The 26,675-nt window shown below is 52.9% G+C and overlaps 2 protein-coding genes across 2 annotated transcripts in view; both read right to left on the reverse strand.

Annotated features, from left to right (window-relative positions):
* The window catches only part of WNT10A (wingless-type MMTV integration site family, member 10A), a 15,691-nt gene extending 12,837 nt beyond the window's left edge, over positions 1-2,854 (reverse strand). Inside the window, exons 1-2 of the mRNA XM_006891884.1 lie at positions 2,255-2,854; positions 1,097-1,359 (exon numbers count right to left, since the gene is read on the reverse strand). Of these exons, the coding sequence (XP_006891946.1) occupies positions 1,097-1,359; positions 2,255-2,367 (376 nt within the window). The 5' untranslated portion in view covers positions 2,368-2,854. The remainder of the gene's footprint in view (positions 1-1,096; positions 1,360-2,254) is intronic.
* A 10,573-nt stretch (positions 2,855-13,427) lies between these two features.
* On the reverse strand, positions 13,428-26,534 carry WNT6 (wingless-type MMTV integration site family, member 6). The gene is made up of 4 exons (XM_006891885.1): positions 26,451-26,534; positions 15,879-16,099; positions 15,283-15,626; positions 13,428-13,994 (listed from the first exon to the last, which is right to left on the reverse strand). Exons 1-4 carry the CDS (start codon positions 26,528-26,530, stop codon positions 13,533-13,535), a joined length of 1,107 nt encoding a protein of 368 aa, XP_006891947.1. The 5' UTR covers positions 26,531-26,534; the 3' UTR covers positions 13,428-13,532.
* Positions 26,535-26,675: the final 141 nt, after the last annotated feature.

The raw sequence follows: 26,675 nt of genomic DNA on the forward strand, positions 1-26,675 counted from the left end.
GCCCGGGGCGCGCGGGGGAGGGCGGAGGGAGAGCGCGGGGGCGGGGCGGGACGCTCGTCCGGGCTGGGCTCGGGCGCTGGGGGCGGGAGGCTGATTTAGGGGGTTGCTACGAGGGGTCCTGGTCTAAAGGGAAAGGTTTCCTTTCTGAAGTTGGGGTTCATTAGAATCTAACTCCCTTAGAGGTCCCAGGAGCCATGGCTGAACTGTGACGACACGATCGTCTTCAGCTGTCAGCTGGGGACTGGATAAGTCCCAAATAACCAGGGGCCATGAGGTTTTACATGAGCCCACTGAGGGAGGAGAGGGGGTTACTCACCTAGGTCCAACCAGGAGGCAAGGCCCCCCCCCTTTTCCAAAATACCTGCGTCAAGGCCTAAGATAGCAGGCCAGGAGGAGGTGAGTGGGAAAGCCTGCTGCCGTTTCTAGCCCCAGCTATTTGAGGGGTTGCCATGGAGGGTTGTGGGTCACCAACAAGCCGGGAGTTTGGGGGGGCTCCTCAGAGCTGTGAGGGGGGAGGGATTGGCAGGCCCCATGCAGGCGGCACCGTGGCAGGCACGCACACACCCAGACAGAGCATCTGAATCAGAGCGAGTTCTGGGGGCGGCAGGATGACACAGAGGCTGCTGGTGTACCCTGCCGGGAAGCACTTCTGCAGAAGCACAAATATTTTACCTGCCCGGGCTTCCCCCACCCAAACCACCTGGCAGAAAGTCCCCAACCCCTCTGCCTTCCCTATGACGATTCTGGGTACTTTATCATGGGGCTCTCTGACCTAAATGCTCTTTACCAAACAGTGGGTAAACTGAGGCAGCTGAATGTTAGCATGACTATGTCCTGGGCCTGAGATATGAGGTGTCAGCCATGGTCCACATGAACCCAGAAGTTCTGCAGTCTTGGGCACTGAACCTGTCATCCTCAGCCCACACAGATCATCTTGAGCCAAGTCTGCCCCAGATGTCTGACCCCCGTGGCCTTTCTGAAATCAGAGGCAGGACATGGCTGGCAGATGGACACATGAGGAGTGGGCAGGGGGATGACTGGCAGACAGTCCCGCTGCTGGACCAGGCCAGGCAGAAGGGCAGTGAGGGGTGGCTACCTCTGCTGAAGATGGGACTCTCGTAGGGGATCTTGTTTCTGGTCTCCAGGCTAGAGCAGTTCCAGCGCTGGTCCCGGAACTGGTGCTGGCACTCATGGATGGCGATCTGGATGCCCTGGATGGCCGAGGCGGCCACGTCTGGGTGGCGCACACACACTTCCATCTGGCGCCTGCTCAGGCCCGGCAGGGTCAGGCACACGGTGTTGGCGTTGAGCACAGGTTCTGGGGGCAGGCGGAGGCCCAGGATGTCATTGGGTGCTGACCTGCAGAGGGTGGGTGGCCATTGGATAGGAGACACAAGAGGGGGCCTCATCTAACCACATACACACGTCCCATGGGCTTTAATTCCTTCAGTTCTAGCCCCTGCTTCTGAAGATAGCTCCTCAGAACCCCTCAAAAGCATTCTCCTGTCCTTGACCTTCTCACCACCACCCCCTCTAGCACCACATTCACACAGATATAGGTGTGCAAAGGCACACAGTGCTTCATCAGGGTGACCCAGGCCTAGGGGCTGCCATCTGAGATGTCCCCCAGTAGTGTCACATTCATGAAAACACGTTCTGCCCACTCGTGGTGGACATGCAGGTCAGAACACTTGCACACACGCACATTTCAATTGATAGTTACAGATGCAGACACACCAGCAAGACACATCTCCAGATGTGGTTTTAACATCATTGACCCATGAGTTCTCATATTCCTATCCCACCCACCCTGTCCAATGGTTTTTGACAGCATGTCTTTCTGGACTCACTCAATCACACGCTCACATACATACATGTTTATATACATGCATACACTCACCATGTCTCTCCACACTGCAGTCTCACCTGGGCTGCCCTCTGGACAAGGGGTGCATTCCCCAGCATGGTGAGGGCCCCAGGTTGACACTCGCCCGCCTCTGCACACACCTCCACTCCTAGTTGCCCGTTCTCGCCTGGGCACTGCCCGGCTGCCCTGAACTGCCCAGCCTCTGTCACTGGGCTGCGAGCCTAGCTCCCTCCTTTGAGGACACAGTTTCTAGTTGAGCACCAGCACTTTCCTGGGACCCTGCCCTTTCCTCTTTCGGGGACTTTGTGCCCCACCTGAAAGGTCAGAGGCCCCTGCCCCCTGGGGGTCCCAGTTCCCTTGAGGGCGGGACATGAGGTGAGGGCTCACCTGGGCCCCGCTGCCGCCAGCAGCAGGAGGAAGAACAGGAGTGCGCACAGCGCCGGGCGCGGCTGGGGCCAAGGTCGGAGCCGCAGCCAGGGGCGAAGGTGGGTGCTGCCCATGGCGCGCAGGCCGGGCCGGGCCCGGGAGTGGGGGGCTCACAGCCCGGCGGGGCGGGCGAGCCCAGGACGGCGGCGCATGTTCGGCCCGGGGTGGGGGCGGCTGCGACACACAGCTTCCACTCGGGTCACGGCTCCTCCGGGAGCAGACGGCGCCCGCTTCCCTGCTCCATGGTACAGCGCCCCCGGGCACCGCCCTCGGGCGGGGGGGCGGGGAGCGGGCGGGGGCACGGGGCACCTCCTGGCACAGGGGTCTGGGGAATTTCCCGCGACCCCCCTGCGACAACCCCCGGTGCCTCCCGAGGATAAGGGGGGGCCCGGAGGTGCAGTGGATGGGGACCCGAGAGGGTACTGGGGACCCCCCCTCCTGGGGCGCAGCGCGCAAGCCTGAGCTTCCGAGGGGGAGCGCAGAGGGCCCAGGTGGGGGGACGGAGGCGGTGCCGTCTGTGCCCGGCCCCCCGCAGCCTGGAGAGTTAGTGACTGTCCCGGCCGAGGAGCTCCGCCGCCTCCCCCCAACCCCCCACTTAGTGTCTTAGGACTCTACCCCACGTGACGTCACGGAGAGGGGTGGAGGCGTGTACGGGTCCTGAGGCCACTGCGTCCGCTCAGGACTGGGGGTGGGGGGAGCAGCTGAGCAGAGGACGAAGGTGGGGAGCAGGGAGGGGTGGGGAGGTTCAGAAAGGTGCCGGGGTCCGTGTGCGCGTGCACGAGGTGAGCGCGCGCTGAGCCGGGCGCCTGACTCGGGCGTGTTCTGTGCGAAGGTGTGTTACTGGTGTTACTGCTCGGTGTACCTGGCTGAGACGCAGCTGCTGGGGCGCCCCCCCCCCCATACACACAGCTGCGAGGGCCTGAGGGGAGTGGCTGTCCCCTCCGCATTGCCTCCTCCATGTCTGGAGGGACTTCCCGGGGACTAGCTTGAGAGGCAGGTGTGGGGTCCTGAGACTTCTGGCTCCCGCTATCCTTCCCTGTGACCACCCCTCTGGTCTTTCGCCTAATGAGGTTAGTGAGGCCCATTTCGCCTTGTTTTGGGGGCACAGAGGCTACTGTGCCTGATCCCCACTAGATGCCTGTTTGGGAGAGGTCACCTCCTGGTTGGAGCAGCCCAAGAGATTTTGTCAAAGTCTTTTTAATCCAGGAAGAAGACTTTTGAGGTACTCGCATTTAGCCCCTTTTAGCAAGAAAATTATGAGACTCGGCGAAAGCTATAGCATAGACAAGTTCACACAGCAAACCAATACAAGCAATGGATCCAATCTTGGTTCTGATTCCTAACCCAGCAGCAGCAGTTTATCTAAGCAAGTCCCGGATGTGATGGGCCCTGTTCTGCCCCTGCCTGTACATGGCTTCCTCGCTGCTACCCACCACCCAGACTCACCCACCCAGGAATCCTCTTCTGTCTCCCACCCCAAGTGAACATGGTTTCATGTACAGGGCCTGATGAGTAGGTGGAGAGGAAGGAACAAGATTCTCGCTTCTTTCTGGTCCTAATCTTGCTGTGGTCTCAGCATCCTCCTCTGTAAAATGGGCACAAGGCCTCCATTCTATACAGACACCACCCTGCAGGCCCACCCTGCTCCTGCTCTCTGAAAAGAGCCCCTCCTGGCTTGGGGAAAGAACTACCCAAACCGCTGAGCTCAGAGACAAAAGGGGCCCATTCCTGGAATTACCCATCCCCAGGGATTGGAGGGGAGGGCCCCAGACTGTCAGGTGGTGGGATGGCCTGGGCAACGGAAGGCTGATGGAGTCTTCCCTCTCCCTTCCCCCATTTCTGCCGGCAGCCTCCGCAGCTGTCAGGAATTAAGGGCTTGAGGCTGCTGGGGGTGTGGGGGGACAGTGGGGGAGCAGTCTGGCTGGACAGCAGGAAAACAGCCGGGGGCAGAAAGCAGTCTGCGTCAGCCAGAACCTTGTCTGACCCCGGTTGTCCTCACCGCCCCCCCTCCCATACTGCAGGGACAATGGCCACTTGGGACTAGAGTCTTAGAAAGGCATGGCGTAAAACAGGGCAGAATGACACTCAGTGAAGACATCGGGTATGAGAGAGAGCGCAGGGACGGAGAAAGCATCACCAAGAACAGCCAGGCTGGGAAGTTGGGTTTCCATTGGCTGTTGGGGAAACTGACATGTAGCACAAGAAAAGGTTCATATTCTAGGATGAAGATCTCACAGCAGCATGCTTGACAGGCAGACATGGTCCCTACACAGGCCATTGTGGAAAATACAGATTCCAGGCCCCATGTCACTGAGTCAGCCTTGCAAGGGCCAAAGCCTAGATCGCCAGCATTTCTAACTAGTAGTACCAGGTGTGACGTTGGGTGAGACTCACTGGACTGAGTGGCCAATATTTTTCCTGTGGACTGCCTGTGATGAGGAGGGCTCTTCCACCCACCACTGTTGGTGAACTACAGCAGTGCAAAAGAGAGGGAGAGCCTTTCTTTGAAAACCCCAGAAGACAAATAGCTCCTCAAGGCTTATGTTGCTGGCATGGCTCAGGCTTGATGTCTAGGGGTGCCCCTGCCTGGAAACTTCGCCTCTTCTCAGCCCAAGGAGGGGAGGGCATGTGGAAGCACAGGGACTTGGCATGGGTGGAGATGAGATGAGGCCCAGAGAGTGTCTGTAGCTGGGGCCCCCAGCCCCATATGACACCCACCATGGCTAAGCCTCTATCAGCTGCCTCCAGACCCCGCCCTGGCCCTGCCCTGGCCTTGGCCTTCGGCCCAGCCCCAACCCCCGCAGCCGCTGCTGGAGACCACAATTACAGGGGCCACTAGGGCTGGGGGAGAGCACCAGGGATGAAAGGCTGCTCAGAGAATGGTTCCAGCTGTGGAGGCTCTGGAGGGGGTTACAGAGAGGGGAGGGCTGGAGGAGGTACCAGGATGGGAACAGGTGGGACCCTCACAGTCCCAGTCCAGCCCAGCCAGGTCCTGACACTCACCTAGAGAAGAGTGTCTTGATGAAGAAGAGAAGGAAGGGGACCCCAGGCAGATTTAAGAGTCTGTAATCCAAGCTTTTGGTACCTTACCCCTCAGCAAAGACAGGGAATAGCCTACTGCTTCAGTCTCCCCAATCTCATAACATGTTTGATGATTGATGGGAAGAAGCAAGGGTTCCCGAACCCTCAGCCTCAGGCCAATCTCCACCATGGCCTCCCTACCCATCTGCCTTCGTTCTGGCTGTTCCAGATGTGGTCACAAACACATCTGGGGCACCTCTCTGTGCTCTTCCCCATCTCTCCAGTCCCACGTGTCCCCTGTTGCTCAGCCAGCGGGGGGACCTTGATGCCTGACTGCCTGGGGCTGAGCAGCTGGGTGTTTGTGCTAACAAAGACACTTCTGGACTCTGCTTCCAGCCCTTTCCAGGCAGCAGTGCAAGAGGGCAGCACCGCCCCAAGCTTAAAGAGGACCAGGACAATCGCCAAGGCATTGGTGCCCTTGGGCCAGCACTCTGCCCTCCCAGCCCTTTACAAAGGCATTTCTCTGCTGGGCTCTGTCACAGAACATGACCAGAGATTTCTAGATCCTGGTACAGATGTGCTAAGAGGTTATCAGATGCCGCATTTCAAGGCAGGGAAACTGAGGCCCAGAGAGACTGCATAACTTGATCGAATTCAAGCTAGAAAACTAGGCATCTTTTGATTGTACCACGTTGCTTGTGAATTACTTTTAACCTTCTCAGGGGAGTACTGTGGGTCATGACACTGTCTCGGTTCCCCTCTCTGGCATCATAGAGGAGGCTGCTCAATCTGTGTACGTGTTCATGCACACACATACATATATCCCTGTCCTCCTCCACCTCAACCGAGAGATTGAGATATAGGCATTCAAATCCTAGCCCTTGGTTGGTTTTTGTTTGTTTGTTTGTTTTTATTGTTAAATTTTATTAGTTTTAATGAACATTTACAGAGATTTTGGGTTTTCATTCATTCATTGTTGCACTGTTTTCTCCACCGTCCTCCCCAGTTCGTTCTACTTCCCCCCCATGTCTGTTTTAATTGTCCAATTGCCACAGTGCTTGTCAAAGCCAGTTCTGATTAATCTCCTTTGTCAGTGTGTCCCTTGCCATTCCCTATCACTCCTCCCTGAGAGAGACTTCACCCTGATTCATAAGGAAAAGGGGATGGCGTGTTCTCTTAGCTACTTCCTGCTGAAAAGGGACACTGTGGGTTTCAGGGTGAATTTCTTCTCTCACTACTCTAAAGGGCCCCCTTGGCAGTAGGAAACACATAGACTATTATGGAGATTGATCTTGGAATTTAGATGCACTGTTATCAATTGTGCTTAGCCGTACATGTTCATATCCTTGAAGATGTATCATGGAAGTGTTGCAGCCTAGAAGATACAAATTTAACTAACAAGTTAAAGGTGCATGAGTCAAAAATTGAAAAGCAATAATATTCTGAGTAGAGGTTGCACAAATCAAGTTACAGAGGTAAGGTGGTTCTATTGCCATCCTTACTCTAACTTAATTCTTTTTTTTTAATTTAAATTTGTTATTAATTTCAGTGAAAATTTACAGAGCCTTTGGATTTCCATTCATTCATTCATTGTTGTAGATTTGTCCCCTCCCAAGGCTCCCCCCCACCAGACATTACCCTCTTGGAAAAGTAAAAGAAAAGATTCTTTCATTGTTTTACAAACCCTCCCCCAGGGCCACTCCACCATGTAGCCATCGCTCTAGACTCCTGTCATGACAGAAATACTTAATCACATATCTCTTTTAAACAGTTTTCTCCCTTCTCTGTTTCAGAGCAGCATACATTATTGAACCCATCTTACTCAGTCTCTCCCCAACCCCGAGGTTAGTCCCATTCTACAACAGTGGCACCATGCAATATTTGTCCCTTTGTGACTGGGACATTTCACTCAGCATAATGTTCTCCAGAGTCAATCATTTTGAATAATATTGCATGAGTTCCTTGTTTTTTAATGCAGCATAGTATTCCATTGTGCGAATATACCACAGCTTCTCTAGCCATTCGTTTGTTGATGGTAGCCCTTGGTTGTTATGTGCTGTCTGCTGTCGAGTTGGAATTGACCCCCAGCTGACCCTCCAGCATGTTTTCAGAGACAGGTAATCACATGGAAGGAGATTGCCCTTCTTTCTCCCATGGAGCAGCTGGTGGATTTGAACTGTATGCCTTTGGACCTGCAGCGCAGCTTCTTACCACTAGGCCGCTAAAGCTCTCTAATCCTAGGCCTGGGATGCCTAATTCCAAAACAATCCAAAATTCTGGAAACCCAACCCCTGATGTCTGCAGGCCTCTGCTCCCCTCAGTCCACTTCTCCCTGTCACCTCGTCTGAGTTCCCCACCTGACCTGCAGGTTCTGCGGCTTCTGGTTAATAGACTAGATGAGCTTTGTGCGCCCTCTGGTGTTCTAGGGAATCCATGCAGGAGGTAGGAGTACAAGCTGCTCTGAGTACCTGATGCACCACTCTGGGAGGTGTCCTCCTGGCATAGGAGTTAAAGTACTCAGGTACCAGCTGAAAGCTTGGAGGTTCAGCCCACCCCTATTGGGTGGGAGGAAGAGGCGTCAGTCTCCCCTGAAGATTACAGCCTTGGAAACCGCATGGGGAAATTCTACTCAGTCTTACAGGGTTGCTAAGAGATGAAATCCACTTGACACTAGGCAGGTTTCTGGGGAAGGCAGAACTGGTCCAAACTCTGCCCTCAGAGAGCTCCATTTCTCCTCCAAGATAAGAAATCGGGGTCTCCATGAGACTCCAATAGCTGTTTCACTCCCTCCTTGATGGTTTCAGCATTCTCCCTTTGGGTCAAAAGAGACTGACCCCAAATCCTGTATAAACTACCTGAAGGCCCAGCATTTAACCTGAGTTCTCACCCTGGCAGGAAGGCAATTCCAGATACCCCTTCCTTCCCTGCATCCTGGTTCCCTTCTCAGATCTGCTTCCCTCTAGAGCCTCACAATGACTGGATCACAGAAGTGGGGCTTCCTAGAGTCCGCTGTATGCAGACTTTCTTCTGTTTCACTTGAACATTTGCACTTACTCTCCTCCTGTGGGCCCATTCTGGGTGGTCCAGTAGGGTCAGGGGGCGCTGCCAATCCTCCTCTTGGTTGAGTATCTCCCCAGACACCATAAGGATTCAGGTGTATAGCTCAGGCTAAATGCACCAGGATCTTCCCTGGGCATCATCCTGGAGATAACTGAGAAGGGCCTTCTTCCTCTTGGATTACTGGGGTTTTAAGAACGGAGGAAGTGGGCTGTTGTGTGGGAAAAGTCTGCAGCAGGAGAGAATGAGGGCATTATGCAAAGTAGAGAGAAGCAGAAGCAATAGGTGGAGGGTGAAGGGGACAGAGAGAACTACAACATCACGTGACCTCCTGCATTCAGCTTTGCCTGAATTCAGACCTTACTAGGACTTCCCAGCTAGGAGACTGATTGATTCCCTTTCAGCCTAAGCTGATTCCATTGGAGCTCTTCCTTTGCAATCAAGGCCTGTCAGATATTTTACAAGCATCAATTCTATCCCCATTGTCACAGTATTTACCATATATTAAACATAAATTTGACATATAAGTTACCAGAGGAATGTCTATCTGTGCTTCATTGATTATGCAAAGGCGTTTGACTGTGTGGACCATAACAAACTGTGGCTGACTCTGAGAAGAATGGGAATCCCAGAACACTTGATCATGCTAATGAGAAACCTATACTTGAACCAAGAGGCAGTCGTCAGAACAGAGCAGGGAAACACTGCATGGTTCAAAATTGGGAAGGGCGTACGCCAGGGATGTGTCCTGTCTCCATACCTTTTCAACCTGTGTGCAGAACAGATCATCCGGGAGGCTGGGCTCTATGAAGAGAAATGTGGCATCAAGATTGGTAGAAGATCTATCAACAATCTGCATTATGCAGATGACATAATTCTGCTTGCTGAAACTGAGGAGGAACTGAAGCACTTCCTGCTGAGAGTCAGGGACTGCAGCCTTCAATATGGATTGAGGCTCAATGTCAAGAAGACCACCACTGGACCAATTGGCAACATCAGGATGGATGGTGAAGAGATTGAGATTGTGCACAGCTTTCGTCTGCTTGCTCCACAATCAACACTCTTGGCACCAGCAGCCAGGAAATTAAAAGACGTATTGCGATGGGAAAGTCTGCTCTTAGGGACCTCTCTAAAGTACTAAAAAGCAACAGTGTGTCTCTGGAGACTAAGATGTGCCTGGTACAGGCCATGGTCTTTGTAATCACTTGTTATGCGTTAGAGAGCTGGACAATGACCAGGGTGGATAGAAGGAGAATTGATACTTTTGAGCTTTGGTGTTGGAAAAGAGTGCTGAGGGTACCGTGGACTGCTAGGAAAATAAACAGATTCATCCTGGAAAGGGTTAAACTGGGCTGCTCCTTGGAGACAAGGATTCTGAGACATCATCTGACATACTTTGGTCATGTTGTAAGGAGAGACCCGTCCTTAGAGAAGGACATCATGTTTGGGAGGGTGGAGGGCAGGCGCAGGAGGGGAAGGCCCTCTGGGAGGTGTATTGATTCAGTGACGGGGACAATCAGGATGAGTGTGTCGGAGACAATGAGATTGGCACAGGACAGAGCAGAGTTTAGAGCTGTTGTACATAGGGTCGCTATGAGTCGCAAGCGACTCAATGGCACATAACAACAACAGCAAGTTACCATGTGCCAAATGCTGTGCTAAGTACATGATCTTTTAAAAATCCTCTTCGCAGTTCTACAAGGGCAAAGGCTGGGTTATGGTGGCTGCAAACCCTTTGGCACTCTTGATACAGAGGTGGAGTGTATCCCCCTTCCCCTGGACTTTGGTTGGCTCTGTGACGACTTCCTGCCAACCAAATCTGATGGTGATGTGGTATAACGTCCAAGGCTGGACTTTAAGAGATGGGCAGTTTCTGCCTTCCAATTTGGCACAGTCCCTCCTGAAAACCAGTCTGTGTAAAAAATAAGATGGACTTTAGACTGTCATGCTGTGAGGGAGCCAAAGCTCCCTGTGAGAGAACAGAGCCACTACATAAGAGAACAAAAGCTCAGACTCAAAAAAATCTTAGACTCAGGGCCCCAGGCATTGCCACATGGAGCAGAACCACCCAGCAGCTGCGTTCCGACTACTTCTTGACTTGGGGAATCTGTCGTAAATAACGTTGGGATGACATCCTCACTGTACAGGTAAATAAATGAACTTGGGGTGTTGTAAGCTTCTTCTAAGCAGAGGGTACCTGGATTTAAAACCCACACTTTGCCCTACATTTTGATGGGAAGGTAAGTCATTGTCTACAATAGAAAGAAAAAAGCAGAAGTTCTGAATCCCAGTCACTAAACTAAGCCCTCCCCGAGGGCCCAGAGCTTAGAACCCTGATTTCTCTGCTCTCCCACTCTCACACCATCATCTTCCTGAGAGGCTGTAAGAAGAAGGAAAGGTGCCAAGAGAAACCTCAGGGCAGTTTTGCCCCCCAAGCATGATTAGAAATATTCTCTGGGAACTCTGCATTAGCTAACAGGCTCATTTGAACTGGAACAAAGTCTAGTGTTGATAATAACCTTTTTACATTGTATTCTGCAGTTTATAAAGTTAAGTGCCTGTCCAAGTCCGTTGTTGTAGTCACCATGTCAGTGTAGTTATGCTGTCCACAAATCAATAGACAGTAAAAAAAAAATAAAAGAAAAGAAATTTAAAAAATTCGTGGTGGCCAGGGGTTGAAAGAAGAGGGAAAGGGAGGAGAGACTATGCAACAGAACACAGGGGATTGTTAGCTATAAAATAATCCTTTATGATATTGTGAAAGTGAACACAAGATTGCGTGCATTTTTCCAAACCTATAGAATTGTGAAATTAAAAAATGAACCCTCTTGTAAACTATGGACTTTCTTTAGTAATAATAGGTAAATACTGGTTCCTTATGAATCATCAGCCCAGCATACAGACTGAATAAGTATGAAGAAAGGATACCATCCAGACACACACCTTTCCTGATGTAAAATCATGCAGATAAATGGTCACTTGTTTTGTTTGGACAACTGCTTCTTAGTGTATGTATAGGTTTCGCATGAACACAATTAAAAGTTCTGGGATTCCCATCCATCTCAATGTTGTCTATAATTTATTCTGATCCACACAAACACCTTTGCATAGTCAATAAAATATAGTGTCTTTCTGGTATTCTGTTTTCAGTTAAAATCCATCTGACCTCGTCAATGATATCCTTCATTCCATAGACCCTTCTGAATCCAGCTTGCATTATCCTTTCTATCTATTCAATCTAGATGCTGAGAAAATAATTTGAGAAGCTGGACTATGAAGAAGAATGGGGCATCAGAATTGGAAGATTCATCAACAATCTTCGTTAGGCAGATAACATAACTTTGTTTGTTGAAAGTTAAGAAAACCTGATGTAGTTACTGCAGAAAATGAGATATGGATTACATCTCAATATCAAAGAAACAAAACTCCTCACTACTGGACCAATAGGCAACATCATGATAGATGGAAAAAAGATTGAAGTTGTCAATAATTTTGTTTTACTTGTGTCCATAATCAACACTAGCAGTCAAGAGATCAAAAAATAAGTTACATTGGAGGGAACCTGCTGTCAAGGACATCTCCAAAGGGCTAAAGAACAAGGATATCAGTTTAAAGAGTAAGGCGTGCCTGATCCAAGCTGTGATATTTCCAGTTGCTTTATATGTGTCAGAAAGTTGAACAGTGAATCAAGAAGACCAAAGAAGAATCGATGCCTTTGAAATTCAGTATTAGAGTATTACGTTGACCATGAACTGTCATAAGAACAAACAAATCTATCTTGGAAAAAGTACAAGTAGGGTGCACCTCAGAGGCAAGAATGGTGAGTTTCACATACTTTCAGCAGTTATCAGGAGGGACAAGTGTTTGGAATAAGATATAGTATTGGTCAAGGTTAAGGGTCAGCCAAAGAGAGGCTGACCCTCAAAGAGACAGATTGACACAGTGACTCTAAGAATGGGCTTGAGGGTGTCAGGGATCAGAAAGAGGGCATAGGTTAGGGCAAGGTTCAGATCTGTTGTTCAGAGTGGTCACTATGACTAGCAGTCGACTTTAAGGCACCTAACAACAGCACTGGTTCCTTAGTGTATAGGGCTGCAAAAGCAAAAGGTCAACAGTTCAAAGCCATTCCCAGGACAAAGAGGAACTGTATCCTGTCAAGATTTACAGCCTCAGAACCTGATGCAGCATCACTATGAGTTTCGACTGGTGACACCAGCAGGTTTTTGGTGTTTTCAACCACACTGATGCAAGAGGCAAAGTGTGTGCCAGTATGCTGGAACTCTGTATCGTGTATGTAATCTTTCTGTAAATAAAAAACTTCCTTAGAAAATAAAGCCTATCTTTTTTTAAGTTTGCCCTTGAGTTTCCCCAGGAGACACTGAAACAGAAAATAAAGGTGTAACAGTTTCCAAGAAAGATTTTTGGTCCCCATTTCTCAGGCCCTTCCTTCTACTATCCTTTAAAAGATCTCTAGTTGCTAGGTCCCCAGCTTGCAAATCCAAGTCCTAGAAATGTGAGGGTGCCCAAGACGACTTGAGAGACTGAAAGACAGAGTCTTCCTAAGAGCTTAACCTGGTGTAAAAAGATGGGTTCGCAGGGTGGTGACCCTGAAGTTTTCCGACTACCGTCAAATTGGTCCTGATTCATAGACAATTCATCAGGTTTCCGACACAGTTAATCTTAGTGGGTGGAGCCTGCCTGTCCATCACCCTCGATTTGAAAGGTCAGAGATAGTTGCCAAAACACACTATCAGTACATTACAGGGGTCCTTCCTGAGATGACGTGGTATCAAGACCACCTCCCCTCACAGACCGTCCAAACCCCCAGGAAACCCAACGCTCCCGCCCAGTCGTATCGGCTTAAATATCTTTATTGATACTAACTTCACCCACCCATTCCAATCCAGTAGCCTCACATCCACAAGCCTAAGGGTTGGCTCTTTGGTTTATCCTTGGGGCCAAGAGAAGGGAAGGCCTGTATAGTCTCCTCCAGGAATCCCTGGAGCACCTCTGAGGGGCCCCTCCAAGCGCCCTGAGCCTTCGTGGAAGGCTGACTGCAGGGAGAGGCAGGGCGCGGGGAGTGGCCCCTGCTGGAACCCGGAGGTCTCTCAGGCCCCTGGAGAGAGCGTGTCCGTGCGCAGCGTGCAGAGCACCATGCGGGTCAAAGGCAGAGGCTGAGCTCCTTGCGCACGCGGCAGCGGTGGCATTGCACAACACAGCACCAGTGGAAGCGGCACAGGCAGTTCTCCTCGAGCTGCACGCTCTCCTGGCGGTGCCCACGGCCGCAACACAGCAGGTCGCAGCCGCTGAGGTCCGGGGCACTGCTGTTGCAGGTGCGGCCGCGCGTGCCCGGCGAGCCAGTGCGCCGATTGGGAGCGCAGAAGTCTGGCGAGTCGACCAAGTAGAGGAGGTCTGAGCGGCCCGGAGGCTTGAGCGTGTGCACGGCGGGCAGCAGGGCCTTGCCGTCGTTGGTGCCCATGACGCGCGAGGCGCCGTGGAAGCGCTCCAGCAGCCGCACTCCCACCTCGCGGAAGGGCGGCAGCTTCTGCCAGCAGGTGCGCAGCGCGCAGGAGCCGGACAGTCCGTGGCACTTGCACTCGGTGCGCGTGTGGCTTTTCACCGCCTATAAGAGAAGAGTGGGCGGTCTGGGGACCTGCAGAAGATAAGCGGGTGGCGGGGGTGGGGAGAGACCAAGGATGCAACAGCCCAGAAAGAAAGAGAATGCTGGGGAGTAACAAGGCAGGGGGCGGGAGTGGAGGAGTGGAAGGGGTGGGAGGGCTGAGGGTAAGAGGGTGGGGAGGGCAGTATGCGCCACTGGAATTCCAGGATCGAAAACAAGTGGTGGATGAAGGCAGAATGGATGGCTGGAGTGAGATTCTCTCTGGAGGGGCCAGAGGAGGGGGCAGCTGTTTTGGCCCAGTCCTCCTGCCAGCTGAGCCCCCTCATTCCTGCTGGAAGAACTGGCCTTCTGGGAATCACCCTTTCCAACAGGTATTTGGCCCCTTCCTGCCGAATGTCTAAGGCCCAAGCCCTCCAGGATGCAGGATATTTATATTAGGGGGTTGTCACTAGAGTATCCCAGAACTGAGGGGACAGGGCCCACTACAAATGTATGAATTGAGATCAGAACCCAGGAGTACTGCCTCTTATTTTCTTATGTCTGAAACTGGGGGGAATGCTAAAAGCTGCACCTCTGTTAGAGATTCATGAGTCTTGCTGACCCAGAAAGCTGACCATCATGGGCAACCTCATCTACAGACTTGTGTGTGCTACCTCCCTCCTCCCAGGCCCTCCATCTTGCCCCCATGGCACAGAGCTCCTGGGGCCCTCTTCAGTTCAGGCATGGGGCTGGGGACTTGGGAAGCTGCCAGGGTTTGGACAGGCTGGCCTGGGGCTGCCAGTTGGCACGTGACCACATTCATCCCAGCTTCCCAGGCCCCACCTGGCCTCCTCCTCCCTCCACCTGGGCCTCCTTTCTGCATGCTCTGTCTCGTGACACCTGTTCTAGCCCCTTTCTAAGTCCCTCCTTACCTCCAGCTCCCACTCCTTGGCCTCAGCTTCTAACCTCTCTTTCATCCCCAACCTTTGCCACCTTTCTCTGACCCACTGGACTCATCCCTGCCCAACTCTCCTGTCTCAGAGGACTGCCCTCCTACCCTGGGTCCCTAAAGGCCCGTGTCTCCCTCTCTACCCTGCCCAGTGTAACTCTGTTATGTAGGCTGGCACCTCACCCACCCTCCAGTGCCCACACACACAGCAGCCAGTCTGCCTCTCTTGCTCCTCCTCATGCCCGTCAACATACTCCCAAGTGCACACCCACACTCAGATACCACCCTTCCTCACAAACATCTGCCAGCTCAGCCCCTGCCACGCAGCCCCCACCTTCTCTCCCACACTCGCCCCGTCCTCACCAGCCGGCCTGCCTCGTTGTTGTGTAGTTGTACCAGCGCACGGATGTCCCCGCGTCCTCGTTTCTGCTGGGCATCCATAAACAGCCTCGATTTCTCATCCCCAAAATCCACGTCGTCGCCGCAGCCTCCCCACTCCCAGATGGCGCTGGCATCAGAGGAGCCCGCCGGGACTGGAGGCCCAGGGGTGCCAGGGATGCCAGGCAGGCCGGAGGGCCGAGGTGGGGCGCGCCCGCGGGGTGCCTGGCAGCCACACTGCAGCAGGTCCCCCATGGAGCAGGCCTGTGTGACCGCGTGACTGGCACCAGCTGCCGTTATGGCAAACACGAAGGCTGTCTCCCGAATGTCTGCGGGTGTAAGCAGGAGTGTCAGCGGGCAGGACCAAGGGGGCTACAGGGGGCAGGGTGGGAATCATGGGGGGGACAGGGCAAGATGGGGTGGAGTCTGCAGGGACCAGGGAGACAGGGTCAGATGGATAGGGGAGGCCTAGGGGAGGTTTATAGTGGGCCAGGGTGCCTTAAGCTGATCCTCACCCCACCCCATGTCCTCCAGGCCCCCAGGGAGGAGGCAGCCCCTCAGAGACCCCTGTGAACACTGACCCTGCTGCAGGATGCGCCCAAAAGCCTTGCTGTGGCTGGAGCAGTTCCAGCGGCGGAAGCGGAACTGGAACTGGCACTCTCGCACTGCGAGCTTGGCGCCCCGGGCCAGTTCGGTCACCACTTCCGGCTCGGCCTGGCACAGCTCGGCCTGCCGCCCTGCCAGGCGCCGAGCCTTCCGGCAGATGCTGGTGGGGTCCATGACCAACGGGCTGCCCACGGCCCTGGAGAGGGAGCAGAAGACAGCAGATCTGGGGGGACCAGGCCTACAAAGGGAGAGCTGGCCTCCTAAGGAACCTTCCAGCCAGAGCCCTGAGATGTTCCTTATGGGAGGGAGGCATCGAGGGGCAAGAGCTGCCAAGAACCGTGACAGCCCCGCTGCCTCCCCGGTGATACATGTCCAGTGCGGTTCTTTAAACCCCTGTTACCGCCCACTTTCCTTTGGTATCTCTTCATGAGGTATCCTTGTCTTGTGCTGGCAGCCTTCTTGTTCTTTTTGCTAATTTCCTTCTTGTCTCTGTTTTGGGCCAGCCCAATTGAATATTTAACCTTGTTCTATCTAGTACCAGCTACCTTCACCAGGAGTCAAATTACTATAAGGATTTATCAGTGAAGGTATGCATGGACTCAGTGCCAGAAAGATAAGACTGAATCCTTGCTCTACAGTGGTTTCCAGTCTAGTACCTAGTGAAGGGGACGCAGTCAAGGTCTGGATGGAAGAAGCCAGACAGAAAACCTTCATCTTCACTGGAGGGGTGGAAAAGTCCTACCTTGCTCTCAAGTCCAGGTCTCTCCCTCCATAGAGAGCTAGGCTTCAGTCTCTGTGGTTGACCCTCCCACCCTAACAACTCCTCCTGATCTGGAGAGCTAGAGGACTGAGTCTCGAAGGTTTCTCAGGAAGTAGGTGACCCTGACAAGGACTTGTGGTCCTTCTGGAGCAAAAGGATGGGGCAAACCAAGTCCTTCTAACTGAAGTGACACCATTAATAGTGTGGGAACTACTGTTTGGCCTGATGGAAAAGGACCTCCTGCGAAGTTCACACACATTCAGGTATCACTTCATTCTGCCTGAAAGAGAGTCACCATCTGGTTTCTGCAGAACTCTGAAAGCGGATGCTGACAGGTCTTCATCCGCCTCTTTCCATCAGATTGCCCTCGCTTTAGCACTCCTCAAAGATCTCTATCTTCTAGGAATGAGTGGGAAGAGGAGGGAAGGGTGACTTGAGGGCAATGGAGTTTCTGGTGATCTAGTGGCAAGAAGCTGTACTGCAGTCCCAAAGACACATGGTTCAAAGCCACCAGTTGCTCTGAGGGAGAAGGATGGGCAATCTCCTCCCTGCAAATAACTGCCTCAGGTCGGTTCCGACTCTACAGTACACAACAAAGGAGGGAAGAAGGTAGGGAGAGGTGGAAATATGATGTTAGGTGGCTGCCAAATGTCAGGCTAGCCCACTTTTGCTTTTTATCTTCTCTCTTACCGCATATCCACCGTGCTGTCCCCATTTGCCACACAGGTCCCCACTGCCTGGGAATGCTTTGCCTCCAGAACTATGAGATGAAATGGTCTTTATACCAGCAAGAGGAATTCTGGCCTAAAGTAGACTTAACAATGAAGCATGAGATACTTGAAGAGGTGACTTAGAAAGATGTGTAAGCTCAGTCCTCTCAGGTTTCCTAAAACACACATGTGCACGCACGAGCATGTACACACACACACACACACGCCTCAATCAGGTCATTGTCTTCACCCAGCTCAAGGTTTTCCCCTCTTTGGAGAACATCCTTCCTTCCACACTAAGGCTTTTCAGCACTGGACCCCAGGTGTAGCCTGGGAAGCCACAACCCACACTCTCCACTCTCCACTCTAGAAGAGTGAGTGCGGAAACAGATGCACAGCAAAGGCAGGGCACACAGGTTCCCAATGGCCCATGGCTTTGAGAGTTGATCATTGACCTTCTCTCACCTGAGACACAGTGCGCTCTGGTGCTGCAATAGTTAAACACTCAGTTGCTAACAGAAAAGTTGGCCATTCGAACTCACAGGCCATTCTGTAGGAGAAAGATGTGGCCATTTGTTTCCATAAAAATTAAATCTTTGGAATCACAAAGGGCAGTTCTACTCTGTCTACCTAAATCCACTTGACAGCACTGGTTTTGGGGGTTCTTTTTTGATTGTTATTTTATCCGTCTGCTCAAGGGCCATGGGTCGGTCTGTCTTTCCGTTTATAGATAGACAGATGAGCTAGATATTGCCTTCTTTAGCTACATAAATGCATATAGATTGCTGCTGTTTTGTGCCATGGAGTTGACTTCAAATCATAGCGACCCTATGAAAAATAGCCTTGAACCCTAACCTATCTTGAACCAATCTCACTGTCTCTGACACACCTTCCCCCACTACCACAGTCACTATGTCAATCTATCTCATCTAGGGTCTTCAGCTAACCCTCTACCATTCTGATGTTGTTCTCCAAGAACTGGTCTTTCCTGGCAACATGCCCAAAGTATGCCAAATGGAGCTTCACAGTCCTTGCCTCCAAGGAACAACCTGGCTTCAACCCCTCCAAGACAGATCTGTTTGTTCTCTTGGTGGTCCATGTCATCCTTCATCATTGTCTAGCTCTCAGATGTATAGCAAGTACTTGAGAAGACCATAGCTCTGATCAGGTGCACTTTAGTCTCTAGGCTGACATTGTTGCTCCTTGGCACTCTGGAGAGGTCCCCAACGACAGACTTTCCCAGAGCACCTTTTTTTATTTCCTGACTACTGGTGCCAAGAGTGTTGATTGTGGATCCAAGCAAGATGAAATTGTTAACAACATCAATTTCTTCTTCATCTATCATGAAGACTGACTTCTAGGTACTTAACTCATACTTCTCCTAATTTTTATTATGAAAATGTATATATTATGAATGGTTGACATAACAGTATGGCGGATACCATATAATGTATCTTTTTAAATAAGTGGGTGAATGAACAAAATTTATGAGCCATCAAAGGAGAAGATTCTTACTTGAAGCCAGGCTTCTGTTCCATGTTATTTCACAACTAACTCCTAGTCAGTGTTCTTGAACATTCCCCCCCCTCACTGGGATTCAGAGAGAGGGAAGAAGCTGTCCAGCCTTTTCCTACCACCTATCTAGCCAGCCAGGACCCCACCTACTTCCCATGACCCTAAGTTCCACAGTTCTTCCTACTCCAACTCCTACCCTCCACCTTCACTCACCAATCTTCTTTCCCAAGGTTAACTGGCCTTATCTTCCCAAGGTTACTCTGCCCCATCCCTTTCTTCTCCCCATTCTCACTTAAGGAAAGTAGGCAGAATTGTGGTTGCCCAAGAAGGCAGAAAGCAAAAACCTCTTGACCTTGTCTGCTTCCCAGAGGCAAGAGATAGAAATTTGAAGGGTAGGGCCAGGGAGGAAAAGAGCTGGGCCTGGTCCTGCCTGGGGTTGGGGTGGAGGTGCCCCAAAGCCAGGGCTTGGTGGAGATCAGGCTCTTCAGGCCAACGACAGCCTGGGAACTGGGCTTGTTTACGAGCCGCTCAGGAGGAGGGATGGGCAATAGTAGCAGCCAGAATCCCAAGGGACCAGCTTGCTCCCTGCCCTCCTGTCCTCACTCCCATTCTAAAATCATAGCAAAGGAAACTGCAGAAAGGGAGGGGCACTGGGGTTTCTGGGCGGGACACCAAGCCAGAGGCTTCTGAAGTTACCAGTAACTCAGTTACTGGGCCGCTCTGGGCAAGTCAATTCCTTTCTCTGGGCTTCAGAAAAATGAGAGGTTACCGTGAGAGGCCTTCACATCCTCACTAATGCCAACATTTGACTCCGCATTAAGAAATAACTCCCATCTCCCCCTCTCCTCCTGTCCCTTTTGCTTCCTGAGAGAACAGACTTGGCTTCCCATGCCTCCAGGTCATTACTGCCCAGGGATCAGCACAAGGGAGCTGTGTCCCTTTGGGGGAATGTACATAGGTTTTAATAGTAGGGAATATGTAAGTCAAATCTGAGATCCTAACCGGCCATTTCTTAGCAGAGAAAAGATGAAACTAGTCCTAAAAGAAATTAGCATTTAGACAAGAAAAGACAAGCCTAGGGTAGGTCATTCTAACTGGCTTGGCCTGTGTCAAGATCGTTCATCCAGGGAAGGCAGTTGATGTGAAGACTGGGGAGGGGGACAGGGGAGATTCTAGCAGAGCAAAGTGGCCTCAGGAGGCAGCAAGTACCTTCAGGGCAACACCGGTGGACCTAAACCTCAGAGGGCTCGGACCAAGGCCTGGTCTCGCCTGCCTTTCGTCCGTCTCAAGATTCAGAGCGCAAAAGAGAACGCAAGAGGTCAATTGAGTCCAATCCCATCCGTGCCACCCACTTTCCTGATGAGCTATGAGAGAGGAGGAGTGGCCAGGCCACCTGGTGGAGGGATTCCCATGATAAGAATAGTTAGGGGGGAAAAAGTCAAATGTGGGTGAAGGGAATCAGTTGGGCATTAGAAGACCTGAGGTGGCCTCAGGAACCATTCTCCACACAACCCCCATATGGGGCAAATACCTCACTGAGCTGCCACCGAGCCACTCCACTCCAGCCCATGAAGCCACTCCGGCTGTGGATTCTGCCTCACAGTGGCCCATATGCTCAGAGCAGACCTGCTGCCTGGGGCTTCCCTGAAGGTAATCTCAGTGGAAGCAGATTGTCAGGGTTTTCTTTGGCAGAGCTGCTGGATCTGTTTGAACTTTTAAGTTAATAGTCAAGCATAAATCACTCATGTCATTCAGGAAACTTTCCACGCCTCTGGGTCATCAAACTCTTACCCAGTTTTCTCTCAAAGCACAAGCGCCAAAGAGCAGTGTTAAGGTTACTCAATAAGCGAGGTTAGCCTGGGCTTACTCGTGCCTATTTACACAGTAAATGGACAAACCAGAGGCCCCTCAGGAGAAAGATGGGCAGTCTCCTCCTGTGCTACTTACAGCCTCTGAACACCCGCTGGAGGGTCAGCTAGGACTGGGTTCTGATTCATTCTCAATGAATGAGTGAGGGAGTGGACAGTTTCCCAATAGGAGTTTCGCCACATCTCTGATGTGATGAAAGAATGTGACACTGTTCACTACAGATGTCACTTTATAACCGTGGAGATCCAACTCTGTCCTCTAGCATCAACCCAAGAGAAATTACCTCGACAGCCGTGACTTACGAAGCTGAGCGAGTGCCCAGTGAATGAAGCTGGCACTCAGTATTTGTTGAATGAATGAGGATTCTTTCCGCTGTCAAGCAGAAACAATAGCTGCCTTCTTCCCAGTTTACATGTGCGAAGAGCCAGTCCAGAGACTGAGCTTCCACAAGTATTTCTGTCTTCAGTTCACACCGCACAGTGCAGGACAGACAGCAGGGATTCCTAGAAGCCCCTCTGTCCCATGTCCTCACCCTGGAGCCCTGTGTGTTGCCTGCTGCCCATGGATAACTTTCCTTGGACCAGGGTACCCTCACAGACCCCTCCCCTTCCTCATCGGGTACTGGGGTGATGACAGAGGCCTTTTGACATCCAGTGCCCTCTGAAGGGTCTCCTAGCCAGGCCCTTTCCTTATGCCCCCTCCCCCAGAGTTCCTAGTCTGACCCCCACTTCCCAGGAGCCAGCAGAGGGAGCCCTGAGCCCTGGGGCTGTGGGTGGGGGCTGCGCAGGGGTGGGAGAGGTGGGTGGTGGATAAGGGGCAGAAAAATGTTGCCTGACGGCTGCTGAGGCGGCTGGGCCCGGGCCTGTGCCCGCCCGCCTGTCCTGTCCTGCTCTGTCTAACTCGGTAATTACCACTCCCCCTCCCCCAGCTGCTACCCCCACCCCAACCACCACATCAAAGCCAGTGATGCCCCAGCTCCATTAACCCCTGCCTCCCCACGGCCCACCCCCCCATTCCACCCCCTCCCCCACTTCCTGGCCCAATGTGGTCCCCTCTGCTCTGTCCTGAGTACTACCCTCCCAATCATCTCACATTCTCTCCTCCTGGATCTTGATCTTGAGAGGCAGGGCCTCCCTTCCCTGACAGGCTTCACCACACACCTCTCGGTTGGCCAGGGCTGTGGAGGCCAAGAGGGGGCTGACTGACCCTCCACTGGACCCCAGGAAACCGTGAGGTGCCTTCTCTCTCATAGTGAGACCAGACCTGAAGATGCTGATGGAACGACCCTGAGCCCTTTTCCTGGGCTTCTACCCCCTCACTCCACACAGTGAGAGGCAGACTCCAGCTTTCTGGGTGGCCTTGGACAAGTCCTGGGCCTCCTGTCCCTGGACCTTGGTGCTCTCACCAAGCAAGAAAATTGGTCAGGATGATGTCCAGAACCTGTGAAAGTCTAATTTCTGGATTGAACGGATGGCTCTGAGCTGGAAGCAGCCACAGAGGCTAGGAGGAGACTGGCCTTTCTCTCGCTCAGCTCCTCCCCCTCCAGCAGTCCAGGGGAGGCGCCGAAAGTCAGATCCAGCCCCGAGAAAAAAGGAGAGTGCAGCTAGAGGGCGCTCTCTCCGATGATCCGAGAATTCCAGAGCACCTCCATTGTCCATAGCGCTGGTGAGGTTTGGCCAGGGGCCTGCTGCCAGGCTGACCATGGCCAGCTGCCCGCCCCGCCCTCGCCTCATCCCCAGCACAGCGCCACTTCTCCATCAGAGTGCATTTTCTGGAATCCCCCTCCATGGGCCCTGATGATCAAGCCTCCCACAGCCCTCCTCCTAACTCCTGATTTCTGATGACAATGAGGCAGTAGGGGGCTGCACCCCTCCAGGAAATGACACAGTGCCAGGACGCAGGGTGGGCTCAGGGCATGCTCAGGACTGCACTGTGCCAGCCTTCTCTGCCTCTGCGCTTCTTGCTCACAGCCCCATTGTCTCCCTCAAGGGAAGCTGCCAAGGCACAGGCCTTGAAGGGGGGGGTGAACAGTCACCCTTCCTAATCCACTCACTCCACCCTGAGTTCAACAACTGCCCATGGAGAGTCAGGGGCCCAGTAAAAGATGGGATGGCAAAGGGAGGCCCGGCCTAAGGTAAGCATGGGATAGGGGTGGTAACTGGAAAACCCTGGTGTCAGGAGGAAGCCTGAAGCCTTCCCTGCCACCCAGAGGAGCCAGAGAGGAGGCTGTCTGAGATTTCTTTCTCTTCTGCCTCTTCTTAAGTGAAGGGTGTGTGTGTGTGTGTGTGTGTGTGTGTGTGTGTGTGTGTGTAGAAAATGCAAGATGGGGCAGGGAGGAAGTGAGATTGCATCTCTAGTGGAACAAGGGGAGGGTTAATTTCTCTCACAGAAAGTATTATACTGCTATATTATATACCTCATATGTTGTTATGGTTATGTGTCGTTAAATCATTTGTATCTCATAGCAACCCTATGTACAACAGCTCTGAATCCTGCTCTACCTTGTGCCAACCTCATCATCTCTGACACACCTACCACCCCCTTTATTCCAGTCACTGAGTCAATCCATTTTATCCAGGGTCTTCCTCTCTTGAACTGTCCCTCCACCCTCCCCAAAATGACATCCCTCTCCAAGGACTGGTCTATCCCTGCAACCTGTCCAAGGTATGTCACACAGAGCTTCAGAATCTTCGTCTCCAAGGGGCAGACTGGTTTCACCCTCTCTAGGAAGAACCTGTTTGTTCTCCTAGCAGCCAATACTGTTCTCCAGCACCACAGCTCAAAGGCATCAATTCTCCTTCTATTATCCCTAGTCATTGTCCAACTTTCCTATGCATAGTAAGTAATTGCAAAGACTGGCCTGGATTAGGTGCACGTTAGTCTCCAGACTGACATCGTTGTTCTTCAGTACATATATTTATACTTAAAGTAAAACAGCTATATTAGTATGGCTATTTTGGGAGAGTGATAGACAGACACGGAAAAGAACTTCTTGGGGGAGGCTGGGAAGGTTGGCTAACAGGAGAGAGGAGGTGGGAACTGATGACCAGGAGACTATGGCCTCTGTCTGAATCAACCTCACGAAGAGAGATCTGCTGGATTAGAGGATAAACTAGATGAGCCGGAGGCAGTGGGCCGGACAAAACGGCCTCAAGAGGGCTGGGTCAATGTCCGAGAATCTGAAATTCCCAAAGATATGGTTACAGATGGGAAAAAGACACACAGAGAGGCCTGAGGCAGTTTAGAAAGCATGCATTTATGGAAGAGAGAGAAGCAGCCCAGGAAAGAAGGTGTAAGAAAACTTCCGGAGGCCAAAGTCAGGTCCCTGAGCTGCTTTTAGGGCCTGGGCCACCCCTCCAGGACCCTTCTGTCCTAGCCAGGACAGCTGCACCACCCAAAAGTTCTGGGGTTCCCTCTGGTCACAGCCTGCCTGCTGCTAGAATTTCAGAATGAACGGGCTGCATCAGGCTGCGGTGAGTCCAGCTGTTTTCCTGGCCACCACTAGAGCTCCAGCCTGGCCAGCATTCCTGACAGGCAGGGAGAAGGGGCCAGCAAGCTGATCCTAGACACCAGGAAATAGCCAGCAGGCCCTCGGTCTGAAAGCTCCTGGCTGATGTGGGCATGGGAAGGAGAGAGGTAGCAGGGGGGCAGTAGTCAACGATTGCAAAGGAATGAAGCATCAGAATTGTTAGAGGAGAGGGCAGGTGGGCAGAAACAGCAGGTTCTCTCTGAGGGCGGACAGACCTTATCACCCCTGCCCCTCACTCCTCACCCAGCTCACCCTGCAGCTGTGGCCATGAAGGCTCCTGTGTTCTCCCACACCTGCCCTCCACACCTCCTCCCCCACTCCTTGCTTTCCAGCTTCAGGGTCAGCTCCCAAGATCAGGCCTCTCTCCCTTTACTTGGCTCCTACCCAGTAAGCAGTCTATGCTGGACAAAGGAGCCCCCATAGTTTCAAATCCCAGAAAGGTGAGTCAACCGTTTGTTTCAGCAACACTTCACAAATCTACCTCCATGTTCTAAAGACAACACCTCTGATTTCCAGGCGCTCAAGAGAGACCAAGAGGGGCTGGCCATCAGTGACACAGTAGCTGGAGTGGGACACTAGCAGAACAGAGCTCTGAAGGAGGAGAGAAAGAGCTTGTTGGAGGAACTGGTGGTGTTTGAACAAGAACAGGGACCTTTGGAACAGATGAAAAAGAAAAGTTAAGGGGGGATACCCCACAGCAAAGGGCAGAAATGGGGAGGGTGTTTAAAGAATGACAGAACAGAGAGCTCTAGGACCAAGTTTTGCTTAAGACCTTGAGCTTCACATTTTAAATTACATTCCTTCACCTCTGAGATGCTGGCACCTTAACTGAGCACTTCTAATGTCAGTTCTTTTTGTAGGTCACACACATCCACACATCTAATGGTCTAGGTAAAGCTACTAGAGAGGCTATTATCCCTAGTTTACAGTTAAGGCATTGTTGGAGCGGGGAGGATGAAGGGGCTTGCCCAAGGTTATATCTTAAATCCGCCTAATTTCAAAGCTGTTACTGCATTTTTACTAAAATAGCATTAAAGGATGCCTAGTGCCTGGACAACCTGGAGTTGTCCTCGATTTGTCCTCTCACTGGCACCCCCGAAGGGTGTCTCCCTCGCATCGCAGAAGAGGGGCCGAGGCCAGCAGCTCCCTGTGTGGGCATCCTGCTCTCTATCTCCCCAGAGGATAGGGGTCTGCCGGCCCCACCTTCCTGCCAAATCCCGGGGGCGGAGGAGGAGCAAACTGTACAGACTCCAGCCAATAGTGTCGCGCTATGCAAATGAACGAGACCCTGCCTTTGTGGGATTGGCTGACCCATTCGCTCTATTGTCCTAATCCCTCCTCTCCAAACTCGGAGCGATTCCGGGCGGTCCTTGCAGGGGGGTAGATACCGAACGCTGGAAAAGAAAGGCTCGGGGATCCGGTCTCCGCGCGGTCCCAGCGCAGCCTCCCCGCCCCCGCCCCGCCCCCGCGGCTCCGCGTTCGCGCAGCTACGCTGCCCGGGTGTCTGCTCCCTGGGCGCAGGACCAGGTCCACAGGCCCGTGCTGGGAAGACGCCCCCTTCCCAGGGGACCCCTTCCAGGTCCGATACCTCCCATACTGCGCGTGTTTTTAGTCCTTGACCCCAAAATCTGGAAGGGCCGGGGAGCCTGGAAGCCTTGCTCCGGGAGGCGGAGGCAGAGAAAGTCAGAGCCCTGACTTAGTTTCTCCTTTGTGTTGTCTGTCCAGTTGCTCCGGAGGAAGAAGGTGGTTTGGGGCTTTCCCCCTTCCGTGGTGGCTTCTCACCTTGTTCCACTCTTTGCCCAAATCCAGTCCCCTCCTCCGATTGCAGGGCCCTCCCCCAACTCCCGATCTGGGACTGCAGACCTTCCCCCGACTCCCCCTATGTTCTCTCCGACCTGGACTGAGCGCATAACTGCAGGCGCCCAGAGGGCTGGGGGTTTGGGGAGAGGGGACAATAGCGCGCATCCCGGGCCTGCCCTGGGGGTGCGGGGAATGCCGGCGGCGGTTCCGCAGCGCCCCCGCCGACTCCGGGGAGGGCGGCACGTGCCTGGCTCCGCGCCCGCCCTGCGCGCAGGTAGCGCCCGGAGCAGCTGGGCAGCCCGGAGCCCCCGCCCGGCGCCCGCGTCCCGCCCTCGAGCGCCCCGACAGCCGGGCGCGCACTCACCACCACAGTCCGCCGACGTGCGCGGGGCACAGGAGCAGCAGCAGCAGCAGCCCCGGGCGGGAGGGTGAGGGCGGCAGCATGGTGGCTACTCGAGGGCCGGCAGGCGCGGGCCGGGGGCGAGGCGGGCTCAGGGCGAGTGAAGCGGCGGCGGCCGGGAGGCGACTGCTTGGACGGCGGCGGGGGGGCCCATCCCCGGCGAGGAGGGCGCGGCGAAGGCGGGGAGCG

Source organism: Elephantulus edwardii, unplaced genomic scaffold, assembly GCF_000299155.1.
Source record: "Elephantulus edwardii isolate Elephantulus edwardi_28Jun2011 unplaced genomic scaffold, EleEdw1.0 scaffold00106, whole genome shotgun sequence".
Classification (NCBI taxonomy): domain Eukaryota; kingdom Metazoa; phylum Chordata; class Mammalia; order Macroscelidea; family Macroscelididae; genus Elephantulus; species Elephantulus edwardii.